The sequence below is a fragment of the Polychytrium aggregatum genome (genome assembly GCF_025602895.1).
Source record: "Polychytrium aggregatum strain JEL109 chromosome Unknown BJ171scaffold_47, whole genome shotgun sequence".
Taxonomy (NCBI): Eukaryota; Fungi; Chytridiomycota; class Chytridiomycetes; order Polychytriales; genus Polychytrium; species Polychytrium aggregatum.
In genome coordinates this window covers 181,726-200,269 of record NW_026516249.1, presented here as the reverse complement: position 1 = coordinate 200,269, position 18,544 = coordinate 181,726, and the positions used below count along the sequence as shown (strand labels likewise).

Genomic DNA, 18,544 nt, shown 5'->3' with positions numbered 1-18,544 from the left:
GGGCATGGATCGTTTATCAAACCCGCTGACAACAAACTCGTGATGTGGGATGCCACTACAGGCTTGCCCAGCCTCACGATTCAAGGAGACACAGGCTTTGTGAACTCTGTGTCGGTCTCTCCTGATGGCGCGCGGATTGCCTCTGGCTCGGATGACAACAGCATAAAGTTGTGGGATGCGACCACTGGTCAGTTGAAATCATACCTTGAGGGCCACACCGACACCATCAACTCCGTTGTCTACTCTCCCGATGGGAAATGGGTTGCTTCTGGCTCGGACGACAAAACTGTCAAGTTGTGGGAGTTGGCTACTGGTCAGCTGAAGTATTCCCTTGAAGGACACAGAGATAGCATCAATTCCGTCGCCGTTTCAGCGGATTCCGAGTGGCTCGTATCTGCCTCAAGCGATAAATCATTGAAAATATGGGATGTATCAACGGGTCAATTCCGGCACACCCTCGAGGGTCATGCCGACAATGTCAGTTCTGTCGCGATCTCCCCTGATGGTAAATGGATCGCCTCTGGCTCGAACGACAACACCATCAAGGTGTGGGAGCCAGACGCAAGTCAGTCAGCTCATGCATCAGTTGGGCATTCCGAGAGATTTTCAAATGCGGCTATCTCCTCCGACAACAGATGGATCGCTTCTTGTTCGAGCGATAAATCCATTGCTGTTTGGGATGCCATAACAGGGCAACTGAAGTATACTTGCGAGGGTCATACAAGCGGTGTACTCTGCGTTGCCATATCGCCTGATTGCAAATGGTTCGTTTCCTGCTCGTTCGATCAAACCGTCAAAGTATGGGACTCAGCTTCCGGTCAATTGAAACAAACACTGATTGGCCACAAAACCTGGGTGAACTATGTGACTGTGTCATCTGACAGTCATACGATTTTATCGGCGGATGTTGGCCGAGAAACAATCGTTTGGATCCTCCGAGACCACAGTTTTATCCGACTGACCCAGGAGCCAATGTCGTCGGCAGCTGTATCGAGTGATGGAAAGTGGATCGTTTCTGGCTCGAGCGACCCGGCCATCAAGATATGGAATGTCACTACGGGCCAGGTGCAGATGAGCTATGAGGGACATTCCGACTGCGTTAGCGCCGTGGCATTTTCACCCGATGGCAGATGGTTTGTTTCGGGTTCGAATGACACAACCCTCAAGGTGTGGGAACTCGACACCAGCCAGCTGAAAGCAACCCTGCGTGGACACACTGACAGAATACGCTCTGTTGCTGTATCGCAAGACGGCATGTGGATTGTGTCAGTTTCGGGAGAGGACACCGTCAATATGTGGGACGTCGGTACGGGTCAGCTCAAGTTTACTCTCAAACTGTCCTTACTCAATCTCAAGTCCGCAATAGTATCCCCCAACGAAGATGCAATTCTGCTCGAGGACATCAGCGGTTCCAAAATCATCGCGGTTCGTCGCGATGGCCATTTTGTCTATGCCAGCAATAGCCCGGCTGGCTTCTCGGGTTCCTATTTTTCGCCTCCAACTGAGTGGAACGAAATCAATTGTCAAAATGCGCCTGGATGGATCCGTCGCGGTACCCACTCTGTCAGGGTTCCGCACGACTTGTATAGCAGGAAGAACTGCTTCACCGTGGCCAATACTTATATCATGATTCTCCGGCGCCCGACTATATTCATGGTATGCCCTTTGTGATCAGTTCGCCCACTCCGGCCCTGCGTGTCCCACACTGACATCGTCGCAATTACTCAATTATCACCCAGGTCCCCGACAAGAAATACCAATGATAGAGCGGTGAGCTCTCTCTGGTCAAGTCGATCAACTTTTTGATATTATTTGGCTGTCGCTTGAACAGCGTTAACGAACTACCAGCAAATGTCCGATCTATCTGGATCGTCAGTTGCAACTTTGTCGTATGTATTCGAGTTTCAAGCATAAGATCGTACACTCTATCTCGACGAGAACTGGGCTGTACACACGAATATCATGGCCGGAATATATTCCATTTTCCTGTCCATCGATCAAGGCCACTTTCCAAGCCTCTTGAGCCTATTCATAGCAATGTCGAGGCCCTGGTCGGCAGACTTGCGATACCAGAAAACGGCGGCATTGACGTCCACAGGGACACCGTAGCCATATTGATAGCAGGCACCGAGATCGCTTTGTCCGTACCGATTTCCCTGTTCGGCCGACTTGCGGCGCCACTCGAATGCCTTGGTATAATCCTCGGCGACCCCGTGTCCATTGTTGTAGCACACACCAATCCACCACTGTCCATATGAGTTGCCTTGGTTGGCCGACTTGCTGAACCACTCAAATGACTTTTCTCGGTCTTCCGATGCAACGTGGCCACTATCGATAACACTCTCCGATCCACAATTGGCTATCACTGTGGCCGTCGTTGGCGAGTTGCTCGAATATACCAGCTGCCTTCACCCAGTCCTCAGGTGGTTCCGAATCCGTGAACCAGACACACAGCCATGAGATGCCTGCACAGCCAATCCAGCTTGTATCCCAGCTGGCACAGCTCGAAGAACTTGCAGGCTGCGGGTGAATTGGACTTGATGTTGTTCCAACGCGCCGCCAGACACTCGGACTCTCCGAACTTGAACTCATGCGATTGGTTTTCACTCGAATGATCTCGATGCCCTTCTGCTTGTCCTGGACAGGTACCCCGGCCGAGGTAGTGCATCCACCCAACCATGTGGGTGGCGATGGGCTTGATGATCGGGTCGGTAGACTTGCTGCTCACTTCCTGCCAGTGGTGGAAGGCATCGACGTCACTTTGTTCGACACCATGGCCGATGAATGAGAACCATCCACGGAGGAATATGATATGGAGTCGACCATCTTCACTGCCCTGATCGGCGGCCTTGGAGTACCACTCGATGGCCACATCGAAATCTTGATCGACACCTTCGCCACTCTCATAGCAGCGGCCAAGAGCGATATGGGCCTGAGGGATTCCACGTTCTGCAAGACTGCGAAACATATCGACAGCTTTGATTTGGTCTCGGTCGACTCCGAATCCGTTGTGATAACACTCGGCCAAGTGGAGCTGGGCCATTGTGTGGTTTGTGTTGGTTGCCTTCTCCAGAAAGCGGAAGGTTCGGTGGCGCTTGACCTCCAGCTTGGCCGGGGTCACATTTCGTTGGCTATCGAGGATCCTGGCCATGAAGTAAGAGGCTGCAGCATTGCCCCGGTTCGCTTGGGCGATAAGCCAGGATGGGTTGGCTGAGTCTGGGTTCTTGCAATGCTGCGAGAGGGCGATCTGGTCGCTCGGAGTGAGGCCGATCCGCAACTGTCCTTCCAGATTGAGTAGCTCCATACTCTGACACCAGCGGTGGAAGCGAGGCACTCTGTAGCTCAGGAGAGGACGGGCTCGTTTGCACACTCGGAGGAGGATCTTGATGGTATTGTGGTCGAGTGCGGCCTGGAAGCTGTCGTTGCAGCATATGATGGTGAAGATATCTGGGTTGTGGTTGTCGATGGCAAGGCGAGCCATGTCGGTTGAATGATGTACACTGGCAGCCATGATGGACGATGTGTGGATTGAGTGGATTGTGATGATGTCGACGAGTGATTTGCAGAGGCGAGAGCATCGAAGGGGGGATGCCCGCCAAGATCTGGACAAAGTTCGTAGACAGCAGGATTGGCTTCCCGCCCGCGCCTTCTGCTGGATCGCTCAAAGGCTTCCCTGACCGAGGACGAGCCTGGGATGGACAGCGGTGGTTGGCATCCCGATGGCAGTCTTGGCGATTCAGATGCTCGCGATCATGAGCAGCGTCGTTGCAGGGCTCGGGGCAGCAGAGGGAAATCCCAGCAGTTCTTGCAGATGGTGGACTCGTGTGCTGCTGGCGGTCTGATTGCTCGAGCGCCGCTTGTTCAAACATCATGTATCCGTGTCCCGCCAACTCGACCATCTGGTTCGTCGACGACCAGGGTTTCGTCGTCGACCAGGGTTTCGTCGTCGTCGACCAGTGCTTCGAACACAGGTGGGTCTGTGTACTATGCGACCAGGCGATGCGTCTCCCAGCCGCTCGCTAAACTCCTTCAACCTATCCTCGCTGATGGCTGTTGACTGCGACCCTGCCACGCAGCTATGCCGTCGGCATCCTCCCGCTGGCCCTGATCGTCGCTGCTGTCCTCTGGGCCGCCAAGGACATTGTCCATCCCGCCGCCTCCTCGGACGGCTCCGACACCGCCCTCATCAACAGCGAAGATGGATCCACCCGCAACCGCTACGGCGCCATCCCTGCCGCCGACCAGCCTGCTCCTCCCGCCGTCGTCGCCCAGAATCCGGCCCTCAAGTGGACCTGTCTGGCTATCCTCGTCCTCGAGCTGGCTGTCTCTGTCGCTACCACATTCCAGGACCTGAGCCAGTCTGGTTCTGGCTCCTTCGTCTTCTTTGGCTCGGCTGCCTGGGCTCTTGCATGGGTAAGCCATCGCAGCAGCATTGCTCGTCTCCTCTCACTCTCTCGCCGGATGCCATGCTCAAGCCCTCGCCGGCATCGTGCTCTCCCACATCGACTGCATCATACTCACACCGCCCGCTCATCCCGCCAGGCCATCGCAACCATCGTCTTTGCCGCCTCGACCGGTCCCGTCCCGGCCAGCATCCGCCCCAAGCTGAGCAGCCCCATCCAGCCCTTTGCCCTCGGCTGTGCCGTCCTCAAGGCTCTCCATCTCCACAACACCCTGCTCAGCAACAGCGGCGATGCCGTCGCCCCGATCGTGCTCGCTGTTGTCCTGAGCACCATCCTGTCTGTGGCCAACTTTGCTCTGCGTCTGAGTCTGCGCGAGCAGGTCGAATCGCTGCACATTGTGAAGCTCAAGGGCCCCAAGAACACCGAGGTGAGTGCAGATCCAATGTATCGAACGAACGCACGAACAGCGACGCCTTCTCTGGCACACATGATGATTCCATGCCACCGCCATGGCATCGCTGGGTGCGGCTATTGCCCTCGCTTGTTGCATCGATGATGTCAATCGCAGGACTGACTCCATGTTCTACTACTCCCACACATGTGCGTGCTGTTGGCATTCCCATTTGCACCCACAGATGCTCCCTGCCCCCGAGCCCGAGTCCACCTGGTTCGAGAACCTGTTCTTTGTCTGGATGGACGGCCCTCTCAGCCGCGGCTACAAGACCCCCCTGACCAAGAATGACCTCTTTGACCTGCTCGAGCGCAACAAGTCTGCCAGAGTCAACCATGTCTACCGCGAGCAGTACAAGAACAAGCACAAAAGCCTCATCTCTGGCCTGTTCATGATGGAGATTGTCAGCTTCACCATTCAACTATTCTTGGGTATCATGGTTGCGTTTCTCATATTCGCTCCCGCTGGATGCTTATACCAAATCATGAATTACATCCAGAACCCGAACGGCCGCCCCGTTACCGTTGGCTTCTTCTGGGTGTTCATGTCGTTGGTCTCTGGACTCATGTGTGCAATGGTTGATGCGCAGGTAAGCTGCGACAGCTTGGACGGGATGCATTTCGTGGGCGAGGAACTCAAAACCTCTCCTTGATGATGGTGATATGAGCCAATATCGAATCCGATTCCATCGTTAATCCTACGGTCCTAATTATCTCTAGCGCTTGAACGCCACGCACGACATGAGCTATCGCGTACGTGCTGTCCTGATCAACGAAATCTTCCAGAAATCTCTCCGCCGCATCTCTGCCAAGGGCAAATCCAAGAAGGACGAGGACCAGTCGGCGGGCAAGCTCGTCTCGCTCATGTCCATGGATACCGAGAAGCTGGCCATGGGCAGCGCCGCTGTAGCGTTGTTGACCGCAACGGTGATAGAGATCATCATCGCTGTTGCTGCATTATGGGGCTTCCTGGGATGGTCGGCTTCGATCGGTCTCTCGATCATGGTCGTCAGCATTCCCCTCACCAGCATCATCACCAACGACTCAGCAAAGTCCTACAGAGGCCCTCATGGAGAAGGCCGACAAACGCAACACCCGGACCCTCGAGGCTCTGCAGGCCATTCGCATCATCAAGTTCTTTGCCTGGGAGCCACAGTTCCTCAAGCGCATCGGCGAAGCCCGCAATGCTGAGCTCCGCGAGCTCATTTCCTTCTTTGTCACGATTGGCCTCAGTGTCATGCTCTGGTCGTTTGTGCCGGTGATTGTTGCGGTTGTTACCTTCCTGAGCTACACCCTGATCGCTGGCCACGACATGGATGGTAAGTGATGCGCTCGCACCACCCATGGCCTCGGATGTCTGGTGTATGTTGCTCGGAGCATCTCCAATCGACTCGAAGCCGATTGAGTGAATATGTCTCAGCCTCCCACGCAATCTCCAGTCGCTGATGTGCTGACCGCGCTGATGTCTCACTTTCGACTTGTGCATGTCTCCCATCCAGCCACCACGGCATTCACTTGCCTCAGTCTGTTCAACGCTCTCAAGTTCCCTCTGACGGCTTTCCCTGACACACTTTCGGAGGCAAGTACTCCTCGCATGGCATCGTTCTTGTCCTGTTATCCTGTCGCCATCCTCTTACCCACAGGACTCCCGCTGACACCCGTCTCCCCTCGCAGTTCTTCCAAATCTATGTCTCATCAGACCGTATCGAAAAGTTCCTGAACGAGCCCGAGCTCCAAAAGTTACTCCGACGACCTGCCCGTTTCTCACCCCGCCGGCAACACCGAGCCCTGGACCGACCCTGTTGCCATCGAGTTTGTCGATGCCTGGTTCGAGTGGCACCAGGCCACCTGCCGCTCCCGACAGCAAGTCGCCCCAGCTCCCCTGGCACTAAGAGACTCGCCAGCCTGTTCAAGAAGCAGTCGCAGCAGACCTCCGAGACCACGCCGCTCCTCGGCTCGGAGCAGCCGGCTTCTGGCGCGGACGACTCGTCCGAGCCCAAGTTTACCCTGCGCGGCCTCAAGATCAGCTTCCCTCTCGGCAAGCTCAGCACCATCTGCGGCTCCACCGGCTCCGGCAAGTCCTCGATCATCCATGCCCTCCTCGGCGAAATGAAGTCGCTCCAGGGCAGCGCCAACCTGACCCGTCTCACTCGCAGCCACCGCTCCAAGGGCGGCATCGCCTTTGTCGCCCAGACCGCCTGGCTCGCCAACGCCACGATCCGGGACAACATCCTGTTCGGCGAGCCCTACGACCAGCTCCGATACGCCCGCGTGATCGAAGCCTGCGCCCTGTCCAAAGACCTTGCCTCCTTCGAGTCCGGGGACCTGACCGAGATCGGCGAGAAAGGTATCAACCTGTCGGGCGGCCAGAAGCAACGAGTCTCGCTCGCCCGCGCCGCGTACTCCCGGGCCCACTACATCCTGCTGGACGATCCGCTCTCAGCCGTCGATGCGCCCACAGCCAAGCATCTCTTTGACAAGTGCATCACGGGCCTGCTCAAGGACCGCACCCGCATTCCTCGTCACCCACGCCACCAGTCTGGCCCTTCCCGCCACCGACTACCTCGTCGTCATCAACCAGGGCCAGATCCTCGACCATGGCTCGGTCGCCGAGGTCTCCCAGAACCGCGAGGTCGAGACCATCATCGCCAAGGAGAACCTCGAGGCAGTCTCGCTCCAGTCCGAGTCCGACCCCGACTGCTGGCGAGCTCGACGTCGACCTCACCGACGAGGAGCTCCTGAGCCGCAACTACTCCAACGGCAAGACGCCCGAAGACGCCAAGAAGCTCATCGATGCCGAGGCTTCCAGAACCGGCGCAGTCCAGGGCAGCGTCTACTACTTCTATCTGACTGCGGCAGGCGGCTTTGGTGTCATCGTCGCCTACCTCGGTATAATTCTTGTGCAGCGATCGGCCCAAGTGCTGGCCGACTACTGGCTCAAGGTCTGGGCCGATGCCTACAACCATGCCAACGAACTCAACACGATGTTTGCCGTGACGCTCTCGGCCCCGCTGTCCCTCAGCTTCCTCAACCCAGTCTCAGGCAACGACAGCAACACCCTTGTCGATGGATCGTCCGGCCAGTCCGTCAATGTTGCCTACTGTGTCCTTGTGTACGCCCTCATCAATTCGTGCGTCCTCTTTCTCATCATCACCAACTTTGCCTATCGCAGCTGGGTTGGCTACAAGGCTGCCAAGAAGCTGCACGACCAGCTCATCACCCGCATCATGTATGCGCCGGTGCGCTGGTTCGATGTCACCCCGCTCGGCCGCATCACCAACCGCCTCTCCAAGGACATTGGAACCATCGACCGTAACCTGATCAACACATGCGCACGGTTTTTCCTTATCCTGGCGAGCGCCACCACCACCCTCATCGTCATCGGCACCGTGACACCGATCTTCCTCGCCGTGATTCCCTTTGTTGCCTACATCTACTACAGGATTGCAATCTACTACCTGGCTTCTAGTCGCGAGCTCAAGCGTATCCACAGTATTAGTCGCAGCCCCATCTACAGCACCTTCAGCGAGTGTCTCGTTGGCGTGTCGACCATCCGCGCCTATGGACACGAGGCCCGATTCATCGAGGACAACATGATCAAGGTCGACACCAGCAACCGAGCGTATCGCACGCTGATGCACTCAAATCGGTGGCTGTCGGTCCGGATTGCCCTGGTCACCTCGTTGATCACTTTCACTGCCGGTGTCGCCATCATTTGGTCCAAGGACCTGATCGGTGTGGGCCTTGCCGGTCTCAGCTTGACCTGGGCAGCCACCATCGCAGAGAGTCTGCTTCGCATCGTTCGTATCCACTCACAGATGGAGCTGGTAAGTGCCAGTGTTGAAGTGCGACTGATATGGCAGTGGAGTCGATGCTCACATTGTCGCTGTGTTATTCGATGCGGCTGTCGCTGTGACGGTTCGGGTGACTCACTTCGTCTCGCCTCACTCCCTTCGCTCCGTCTCACCATCGACAGAACATGAACTCAGTCGAGCGTGTGCACGAATACCTCGAGATTGACCAGGAAGCCCCCGCCGTCATCGAGACATCGCGTCCTCCTCCCGGCTGGCCTGCCAAGGGCCACGTCCAGTTCAACGACGTTGTCGTCCGCTATGCCCCCGACCTGGATCCCGTCCTCCGCGGGGTGTCCTGCGAGTTCAAGGGCCGCACCAAGGTCGGCGTCGTGGGACGGACCGGCGCGGGCAAGTCCACGCTCACCCTGGCGCTGTTCCGCATCATGGAGCTCTCCGGCGGCAGCATTGTCATTGACGGCGTCGACATCTCCAAGATTGGGCTGCGCGACCTCCGCCAGAAGCTCACGATCATCCCGCAGGATCCCGTTCTGTTCACGGGCGACATCCGCAGCAACCTCGATCCCTTTGGCGAGCACTCGGACGACCGGCTCTGGTCGATCCTGGAGCGCGTGCGGTTCCTGAACACTCTGCAGGCCAAGCTGGACGGCAGTTCGTCGAGCGACAACCTGCCCGCGCAGACATCCGAGAACCAAGGCCAGACCCAAGTCCAGGGCCAGAACACCCGTGCCGCCGCCGAGGCGTCCGGGTTCTCCCTCGACACCTCTGTCTCCGAGGGCGGGTCCAACTTTAGCCAGGGCCAGCGCCAGCTGCTGTGCCTGGCCCGAGCGCTGCTCAAGGAGTCGGCCATCACCGTGCTGGACGAAGCCACGGCCTCGGTCGACAACGAGACCGACGCCTTCATCCAGGAGACGATCCGCGGATCCGAGTTTGCCAACTCGACAGTGGTGTGCATCGCCCACCGCCTCCGCACGATTGCCGACTACGACTCGGTGCTGGTCCTCAGCCACGGAGAGGTGGCCGAGTTTGGCACGCCCTTTGAGCTGATGCAGCGCGAGGACGGAGTCTTCCGCAAGATGTGCCAGGACTCGGGCGAGTTTGAAGAGCTCGAGAAGATGGCCCGAGCCAGGGATCAAGCCAAGAAGGCCCTCTGAGCCCGCCCTCATCCCGGCCAGTGTGCTGGTCAACAACAATCCGAGCGGGTGCCCAGCTGCTGTGATTTGTGATTTCTGTTTTTGTTATTGTGTTGGGATACCGGACTGGTTGGAGCACTGTGCCTATTGGACACCGATGTGCTTGTGTGGTTGACTGCTTGTGAGTGATTGGATGTTTCAGTGTGCCGTTCTGGTGGAATGGGGTGGTTTTTGGTAGATTCGATCGCTCGACTGAGAGCTCTGTCAAATGAGAGTCTTTGTGACATCTATGATATTTCTTATGTTCATTCAAATCAGAATGCCCCATGAATGATAATAAACAACCGACTTGGCGACGACATCCCAGATTGTTTCGTGGATGTGTGCCTGAGAGTCCCCAAACGACCCGGCACCGCAATCGCACTCACGCTGTCGCTAATCGAGTGAGATCGAATGGTGCAAGTGTTGCTCGTTCAAAGTATCGGCAATCACAGCCATCGGAATGATGCTGGATTGCTGCTAGGCTGGGACGAGACATCCTGGACCTGGGTCGATGGGCTGCTTGCTCTGGCCATCCAGAGAACACTCGTCAAACCATGAACGGGACACCAGAGCCCGACAATATCGAGTTGACCCGATCGATACCACAATATCGGCCATGGGAGGGATGGCTTCTGTTCCTGGGGTCGAGGATGTGTTGACTCGTGCAGCATTGCGACACGATTGGACTCGGGAAACAGACCCAAGACACATTGGCCAGGAACAGGATGCATATGATGCCTTCCAGGATGTGATTTGGAGTGATATAGTGATAGAATGATGGAGTGATGGAATGATGGAATGTGTGGGAATGATGGAGTGATGGAATGTGTGGGAATGATGGAGTGATGGGATGTGTGGGAATGATGATGAACACAAGCAATCGATCCATGGATCCAACCATGTTCCTGGCTTGGTGGCTGTGCCACTCTCATTCCATTCCACCCATCTCGTCTCGTCTCGTCTCATCATCGTCTGGACATCATCTTTGAACTCTCATCACATCCCACTCAATCCACACATTGTCCATCATGGCTGCCAGTGTACATCATTCAGCCAACATGGCTCGACCGGCCATCAACGAGCACATCCCAGATATCTTCACCATCATCTGCTGCAACGACAGCTTCCAGGCCGCACTCGACCACAATACCATCAAGATCCTCCTCCGAGTGTGCAAACGAGCCCGTCCTCTCCTGAGCTCCAAGGTGCCTCGCTTCCACCGCTGGTGTCAGAGTATGGAGCTACTCAATCTGGAAGGACAGTTGCGGATCGGCCTCACTCCGAGCGACCAGATCGCCCTCTCGCAGCATTGCAAGAACCCAGACTCAGCCAACCCATCCTGGCTTATCGCCCAAGCGAACCGGGGCAATGCTGCAGCCTCTTACTTCATGGCCAGGATCCTCGATAGCCAACGAAATGTGACCCCGGCCAAGCTGGAGGTCAAGCGCCACCGAACCTTCCGCTTTCTGGAGAAGGCAACCAACACAAACCACACAATGGCCCAGCTCCACTTGGCCGAGTGTTATCACAACGGATTCGGAGTCGACCGAGACCAAATCAAAGCTGTCGATATGTTTCGCAGTCTTGCAGAACGTGGAATCCCTCAGGCCCATATCGCTCTTGGCCGCTGCTATGAGAGTGGCGAAGGTGTCGATCAAGATTTCGATGTGGCCATCGAGTGGTACTCCAAGGCCGCCGATCAGGGCAGTGAAGATGGTCGACTCCATATCATATTCCTCCGTGGATGGTTCTCATTCATCGGCCATGGTGTCGAACAAAGTGACGTCGATGCCTTCCACCACTGGCAGGAAGTGAGCAGCAAGTCTACCGACCCGATCATCAAGCCCATCGCCACCCACATGGTTGGGTGGATGCACTACCTCGGCCGGGGTACCGTTCAGGACAAGCAGAAGGGCATCGAGATCATTCGAGTGAACAAATCGCATGAGTTCAAGTTCGGAGAGTCCGAGTGTCTGGCTTACCGGAGCTCGACATCATCATACTCTCTCGCATCCCACAATTACTTCCAGCTGTGCCAGCTGGGATCGAATCAAGACTGGCTGTGCAAACACCTTATGGCCGTGTGTTTGTTTCATGGATTCGGATCTAATCGAGATCTCGAGAAGGCAGCGGGTATCTTTGAGCAACTCGCCAACGACGGCCACAGCGATAGCCAGTTGTGGCTGGGAGAGTGCCACCATCATGGGGCGGGGATATCGAAGGACGAACAGAAGGCATTCGAGTGGTACTGCAAGTCGGCCGACCAAGACAACTCGTATGGACAGTTTATGGTTGGTCTCTGCTCTGACTTGGAGGACGGGTTCACGAAGGACCATTCTAAAGAAGCGGAATGGTATCACAAATCGGCCGAGCAAGGCAATCGGCACGGACAGTGGATGCTCGGCTTCTACTACGAACATGGCATTGGTGTCCCCCAGAACATCGACACTGCCATCCTCTGGTTCCGCAAGTCCGCCGACCAAGGTCTCAGCGACGCAGAGTTTAGCCTCAGGCGGCTTGGCAGGTGGCCCTGACGTTGACGATGTTGCCGGATCCACTTCCAATTCGTAGCACTGCTCATGTACCCGCTCCCCGCACTGCCTTCCGAGCATTCGCACTTGGTGCACATCCCGCCCCAGCACCCACTCCCACACTCAGTGTAGTTCCACCCCTGCAGTCTCACCCTGCACTTTCATCACAGCGTAGTATAGTGTCAGCACTTGTCCCTCCACCACCCCGTCCTCCTCGATCCTGCTGTTCCCTTGTGGGAACTGCTTGAAAATGTGTTCACCCGCTTGGTCTCAGACCTTGTGGGCAGCTGGTTCAGCAAGTCCGCCAACCAAGGCAACTCGTACGGGCAGTGGATGGTTGGAAGGTGCTACTTCAATGGATACGGAGTCGATGAGGACAAAACCATGGCAGTCGAGTGGTTTCGTAAATCGGCCGAGCAAGAAAATCGATACGCACAAGATTATCTCGGCTACTGCTACTATTATGGCTATGGTGTCCCCCAGAACATCGACACAGCCATTTTCTGGTGCCGCAAATCCGCAGACCAGGGTCTCGAAGGTGCCATCAACAAACTCAAGACGCTCGGCAAGTGGGGAGGTCCTGATCCCGAGTCCCCTCAAGTCCCACTCCCAAAGTACCAAGTCCCAACACTGAACATGCAAGCAGCCAAGCAGCCAAGCAGCCAAGCAGCCAAGCAGCCAAGCAGCCAAGCAGCCAAGCAGCCAAGCAGCCAAGCAGCCAAGCAGCCAAGCAGCCAAGCAGCCAAGCAGCCAACGCCCATTACAAACACCATGATGCCAAGAGTGTACTTGCAAAGTGATTCCAATTAATCGATATTGACCAAATGATATTGTATTTGACATCCAATAAATCCAATATACAATAGTGCTGACTCATTACAGTCGCTGATGTTGATCGACCGAGAGAACATCTGATAACTCAACAACGACTACTCCACCACCACAATCGATACTTGTTCTGCAACCATAGATGGTGGAAAGAGTCAGCACGGTCCAGACCATCCCTCGCCACATGGTACCGGAGAATGCAGGCAGCAAGCCACAAGCCTTCCCCCTATACCAAGACCATCCTCCCTCGATCCGACACCAGGCAGCGTGCCCTGATCAGCATCGATGGACCGACAAAAGGATGGCAAAGGCAACGAATGGCCTGGATCCAAACGGGCAGAGGTTCGCCTCTCCAGCCGCCAAAAGAAAGAAAATGGCCATACTGCAGCTTTCTGGTCCACCCTCGATCCGACCCAGGGACGCCAGGGCACGCCGGCGTATGTGGTCAGATCATGCGAGGATGAAACCAGTCCACTGCAGTGCAGCCTGGCGACTGAGAGAGGACTCTTTGAACCACGAATGACAAGTACCACCTCCTCTCGATCCACATCTTCTGCCAGGACACCAGCGTCCTCACGAACGACCTCGTCCGCAACTTTGCCCACCTCAATGCCAGTATCCACGACTCTGCCCATTCACCACAGGGCCGATGCCACCACGGTCGATCCTGCCACGGGTCTTCCCTTGGAGACCTTTGAGTTCATCGATTACTCCCTCTGCCAGTTTACTGCATTACGATGTATTCAACAGCTGGTGTCAATGTGCCAGCGCCATAGGACCATTTCGACATGCTCGCGGTCACCACGATCTTCAAGGTTGAGCCAACAGCACAGGCCGCAGAGAAGCAACACCCTGCGGCTGGGACAAACAGCAGTGACCTTTGATATCGACTGGGCGACACAGCGGACAGCCGAATCTCTGTCATGGATATACGAGCGGTGCGGTCTAGGCCCTGTCAAAAGCCTCAAGGCTGCTGCTCGTCGTGTTTGCTGCTGCTGCCTGGCGTGGGGCTGGCTGTGTTGGCGCGGGTGGGGCGGGTCGAGAGCGTCCGGGTGAGCGCGGCGAGGGTGTTCTTGGAAGTGACGACGGACCACGAGCTCCAGATCTTCATGCGGGTCTCGGGAACACGGTATTCCTCACGGCCCGTGATGACCTTGATGGGCGTTGGCGTCTGCACATATTTGCCCTCGTTGTCGGTCGCCAGACGTGCACGGACAATAAAGTAGTGGGCATAGGCACGCACGCTCTCGGGGGGAATCGGTCGATCAGGGCGGCTTCCAACAAAGGATCCATCAGCCCTGGTCAACGGAATCTTGGTTCCGAGCTGGACTTTGGGTGGTCCCATCAGACGCTGGAGGCCGTGGATGATGGCACTACCACCACTGGGCGAGGCGCTCTCGTTGTGGAGGCGACGATCGAGCTGGATGATCATGCTGGGTGGCAGCAACAAAGGCGTCAGTACTCGCCAAGGGCTTGCATCGCCAACCTAGGGCTTCCAGCTTCACGGCCGCAGAAGCACCTACCTGGCCCACTGCAGATGCCACTGAGTCTCGGCATCGTCATAGATCTTGGAGAAAGTCGTGTTGAACATGGCAATCAGCACGTTCAGAAGCACGATCGCTGTTCGTCGTTTGCGGACCGATGATTTCGTGTAAGTATACATCTGGCAAGCAGCCGAGCTACAAATGCACTCGACATAGGACCGGGATGCATTGCACTACAGCGTACCCGAGGCGGTTTGATAGATGAAATACGCCGCGAGGGTGTACTCGTGGTCCTGGCTCTGCTGGAAGTCGCTGATGGGAGAGCCTTGGCCGAACATGTAGCTAAGAAGTTTCGCCCAGTGTTAGGGTCACGGTGGAGGCACATTTCCCCCACCCCATCATCTCATCGACGCGTTCAGTGTGCCTACCCAAAGATGTTGAGGAGCGAGACGCCGTAGCTTCCCCATCCGGTGATGGCGTTGCCACTGTTGTCGCGGGTTTGAAGGATAAAGATCTGTCCAAAGGACAGGAACAAGACAACATAGATGGCCGCCCAGTTCAGCAGATCGCCAGAGACGCAACGGTGGAAGACAACCGCCAGGGTACCGAGTCGGGGGAAGCCCTTGAAGTATGTGAGCGTAAACATCCAGGCCAGGAACGACAGGAGCTCGATGCCGATGGTGTCGAACTTGGTGTTGACGGCGGCACTCCCGATCGTCATGGGACGCACAACGGTCACGGCGATGCCCATTAGGATGAATGCCCAGATCGAAAAGGCCTCGACCTGGTCCCACATACTGCCGGTCCAATACTGTCACAGTCGTGATTCGAGGCGGTAGTAGTGGTAGTAGGGCAGGAATCAGTACCGATGCCGTCCTCGACCGACGCCATGCGTGGAGCCGCTGGCAATTCCGACAAGCGACGGACCGGCGTGCGACTTACTCGGTATCCTTCGAGGATGACTTGGATCGACTCGCGAAGGAGCATGAAGAGAATGCCAAGGACACTGGCGACCTCAAAGCAGGCGCGAACAATGCTCTTAGCGTCGCCGGTGCTGTAGGTGTTCCAGTCGCCGTGGTTCGGGGGCAGGAGAGCAATCGAGACGGTGATGCAGATGGCCACAAAGATGTGGAGAGCCAAATCCTTGACAAAGATTTTCTTGGCATACTTCTCCCACTTGATTCTCAACACGAGGTTCATCATGGGATGCATCAGCATATCAGAGTCCGCGTTGGCGATAGCGATCTCCAGCGCCGAAGAGGTATCCTGATCAACGTCGGACGGGTCTCTCCAGGTATCGATTTCGTCGATCGGATACATGTACGAGCTGACCATGCCGAACTGAGTTGGGGCGGTGCCAGAGTCGCGATTTAGCGAAGCGCAGGTATGCCCGTGTCGGACTTGTGGCATATGCCATGCGAAAAGGTGGATGCACACGATCAAGGGAAGCAGGGAATGCGCCGCGAAACGAGCGACGAAAGGGAGGGCGCCCAGCGGGAGTCCACTCAAGGGGCAGAATGTCCCGCCAAAGGAGAGATCGCTTGAAAGTAACGCACCTCCCAAAGAGGAACCTTGATGGACTCGAGAGCGTTGATGTGCTTGCGCACGACACCGGTGAGGAAAGGGGTGTGGCCATTGTTGTTCTTGTGCCGGGAGGGGTGGATTGCAGGCTCGAGGTTGTCCGTGCAATAGTTGAAGATGACATCCCAGCACGACTCGGCGGAGCCGTCCTGGCTGTCCGAGAACAGACCCCAGTAGGCCAACACCTATACACGCGAAGAAATGGGTCAGTAACCCGAGTGAGTCGGTACAAGCCAACTCGAGTGCGAGGCTGTGTTCTCTGGTCCGAGCTCACGGCACTTACATGGAGAACGGTGTCTGTCAAGTGAGTGAATGAACAGTCGGGCGAGTCAGCGGGGTGAGTGAGCGGGCTAGCGGTTGGTCGTCGACATTCGTGACTGCTGATGGCCGTGCGGAGCTGTCATCTACTTACTGCCCTGGTCATCGACGGCAAGAACATCGGGCTTGCTGTTTCCTTCGAGGCTCAGGAGGTACTTGACGACCTTGGTGCGTCCTGCGACAGCAGCGAAAGACCTGTCGGCACCGGCGTGATTAGAGGAGACATTCCTGGACGTCCGGGCAGCCTGGCTCACATCCTGCCATAGATCGCAGACATACAGCCTGGATCTTGCATGAGTGGAACAGCCCATCGAGCCCCATGGAGACTACTTACAGCACCGAGGGTCTTGTGTGTCATAGCCGAGGTCGTGGTCGTCGATGGATATGAGTCAGCGGCGATACACATGAGTCAGCGTTCAGTCCGACAGCCGGGCTGTGCATCGACGTCGAGTCCACAGCGGCAGGCAGACTCACCCATAATACATATAGCCTGGCGCGGCGCCCTTGCGGCTGTCGCCGATGACTTCGTCGGGAAGGAAGCTGTAGCCCGAGACGGAACTGCAGTTGACCTTGGCGCCGTTGCGGATGAGATAGGCAGCCATTTGGAGGTCGCCCTTGACCACAGCGAGGTGCAGGGCGGTCTCGTCGCGATATCGGTCGTGGGCATAGACGGCGTTGACCAGGTCGGGGCCAAAGGTATCGATCAGATACTTTGCGACGGAGCGCTGGTTAGGCTGGCCCTCCACAGGGTCGGGGAAGGGGCTGTCGGCCTCCAGGCTCTCGTCGGTTGGCAGAAACAGGACGGCGGCATGAAGAAGGGTTTCGCCCTCGGGACCACGACCGCCTTCGGTCAGTAGATACTCGGTGGTGATCCTTTGGCGACGGATGGCCTCCTTGAGTTTCGTAAGGTTGCCCGAGCGGACGGCGAACCAGAGGGGGCTCTCGGCATAGAGTTGGGGCTGCAGGAAGGCTGGCAGCGGCAGGAGCAAGCACGGACGATGAGCAAGCAATGAGCAAAGATCTCAGCCAACCAACGCTGCAAGCTGCCGGACATGTGAGGAACATACCGATACTGTGGACCGTCTGCTCATTTGCGCCCTGGCGGTTGAGCGGCTGGTGTGGATGCGACATTATGCTCTCCGACGGGCTCGACAGCAGCGCTGGCGACGGAGCAGGCAAAGCGCGGATGGCGAGAGAGGAGGCCAGGGCAGCGGACGGGCTGGTTGCGGCCTTTTCTTCCGGGTGGAGGTTGTGCACGAGGAGGGACACCGGAAAACGCGATGGGCTTGGAATCCGAAAAGACCGTATTATCGGCGCAAGGCGGCGGTGCTGTGGATGGGCGGCCGAAGCAGCGCAGATGCGCGAGGGGAGATGCGAGGGGAGATGCGAGGGGAGATGCGAGAGAAGAGTGCGATCAGCCGATACTGGAGGGGAAGTTGGCCCGTAGACTCTTAACAACCCAACAACATCGAACAACAACCCAACAACATCGAACAACACCCAACAACATCGAGGAGCATTGAATGACATCATCGCACACCAAAGCGCACCGAATAATCGACAAGGCCACAGCACAAGGGCGCCGCCAGCAGAAGAGACGCGTCCATGCTGCCGCATTGGGAGCTGTGCCACCTTGGTGCGCGCACGGGCGTGTGGCAGTGTGTTCCGTGGCAGCATGGCGCCAGGTGAGTCACACGTGATGCATATCGCCGCTGGATCCAGCCGACCGAGCCAGCCAGCCAATCCAGCCGACGGATCCAGCCAGGCGGCTTATCGCGGCGCGAGCCGACCACTCAGCGCGCGCGTCTTTGTTCGCGGGATCGATCCGGCCCGACAAAGGCGCCGCCCCCGATTGGATTCGGTTTCATTTGGGCTTCTCGCTGCGCGTGTCTCGCTTCTCGCCGGCTCTCTCTCGCCTCCTGCCGACCACAGAATACTGTGGCCCGCCGAGTCTTGGCATCT

At 56.8% G+C, this 18,544-nt stretch overlaps 4 protein-coding genes across 4 annotated transcripts; 2 read left to right on the top strand and 2 right to left on the bottom strand.

The window, feature by feature from the left end:
• Positions 1-1,997: 1,997 nt before the first annotated feature.
• On the bottom strand, positions 1,998-3,151 carry BJ171DRAFT_428463 (uncharacterized protein; the record flags this gene model as incomplete). Its single annotated transcript, XM_053107853.1, has 2 exons — positions 1,998-2,328; positions 2,793-3,151. 2 exons carry the CDS (start codon positions 3,149-3,151, stop codon positions 1,998-2,000), a joined length of 690 nt encoding a protein of 229 aa, XP_052962859.1.
• Positions 3,152-3,870: 719 nt separating this feature from the next.
• Positions 3,871-10,171, top strand: BJ171DRAFT_602421 (uncharacterized protein; the record flags this gene model as incomplete). Its single annotated transcript, XM_053115146.1, has 12 exons — positions 3,871-3,971; positions 4,077-4,413; positions 4,543-4,830; positions 5,039-5,443; positions 5,574-5,759; positions 5,902-6,172; positions 6,353-6,436; positions 6,553-6,592; positions 6,758-7,333; positions 7,392-7,521; positions 7,562-8,680; positions 8,830-10,171. 12 exons carry the CDS (start codon positions 3,871-3,873, stop codon positions 9,817-9,819), a joined length of 4,527 nt encoding a protein of 1,508 aa, XP_052962858.1. The 3' UTR covers positions 9,820-10,171.
• Positions 10,172-10,843: 672 nt separating this feature from the next.
• On the top strand, positions 10,844-13,242 carry BJ171DRAFT_446277 (uncharacterized protein). Its single transcript, XM_053108187.1, has 2 exons — positions 10,844-12,310; positions 12,668-13,242. Exons 1-2 carry the CDS (start codon positions 10,869-10,871, stop codon positions 13,179-13,181), a joined length of 1,956 nt encoding a protein of 651 aa, XP_052962857.1. The 5' UTR covers positions 10,844-10,868; the 3' UTR covers positions 13,182-13,242.
• A 666-nt stretch (positions 13,243-13,908) lies between these two features.
• BJ171DRAFT_521495 (uncharacterized protein) lies at positions 13,909-17,837 on the bottom strand. Its single transcript, XM_053112482.1, has 11 exons — positions 17,650-17,837; positions 17,057-17,552; positions 16,917-16,928; positions 16,677-16,777; positions 16,548-16,561; positions 16,240-16,449; positions 15,626-16,024; positions 15,112-15,494; positions 14,928-15,025; positions 14,723-14,819; positions 13,909-14,632 (listed from the first exon to the last, which is right to left on the bottom strand). Exons 1-11 carry the CDS (start codon positions 17,711-17,713, stop codon positions 14,164-14,166), a joined length of 2,343 nt encoding a protein of 780 aa, XP_052962856.1. The 5' UTR covers positions 17,714-17,837; the 3' UTR covers positions 13,909-14,163.
• Positions 17,838-18,544: the final 707 nt, after the last annotated feature.

Coding starts and splice junctions, on each gene's coding strand:
- BJ171DRAFT_446277 (XM_053108187.1), top strand. CDS start 10,869: ATGGCTGCCAGTGTACATCATTCAGCCAACATGGCTCGACCGGCCATC. Junction 12,311..12,667: donor GCCATCCTCTGGTTCCGCAA/GTCCGCCGACCA, acceptor CAGCTGGTTCAG/CAAGTCCGCCAACCAAGGCA.
- BJ171DRAFT_521495 (XM_053112482.1), bottom strand. CDS start 17,713: ATGTCGCATCCACACCAGCCGCTCAACCGCCAGGGCGCAAATGAGCAG. Junction 17,553..17,649: donor GCAGACGGTCCACAGTATCG/GTATGTTCCTCA, acceptor TGCCGCTGCCAG/CCTTCCTGCAGCCCCAACTC. Junction 15,026..15,111: donor TCGCTCCTCAACATCTTTGG/GTAGGCACACTG, acceptor GAAACTTCTTAG/CTACATGTTCGGCCAAGGCT.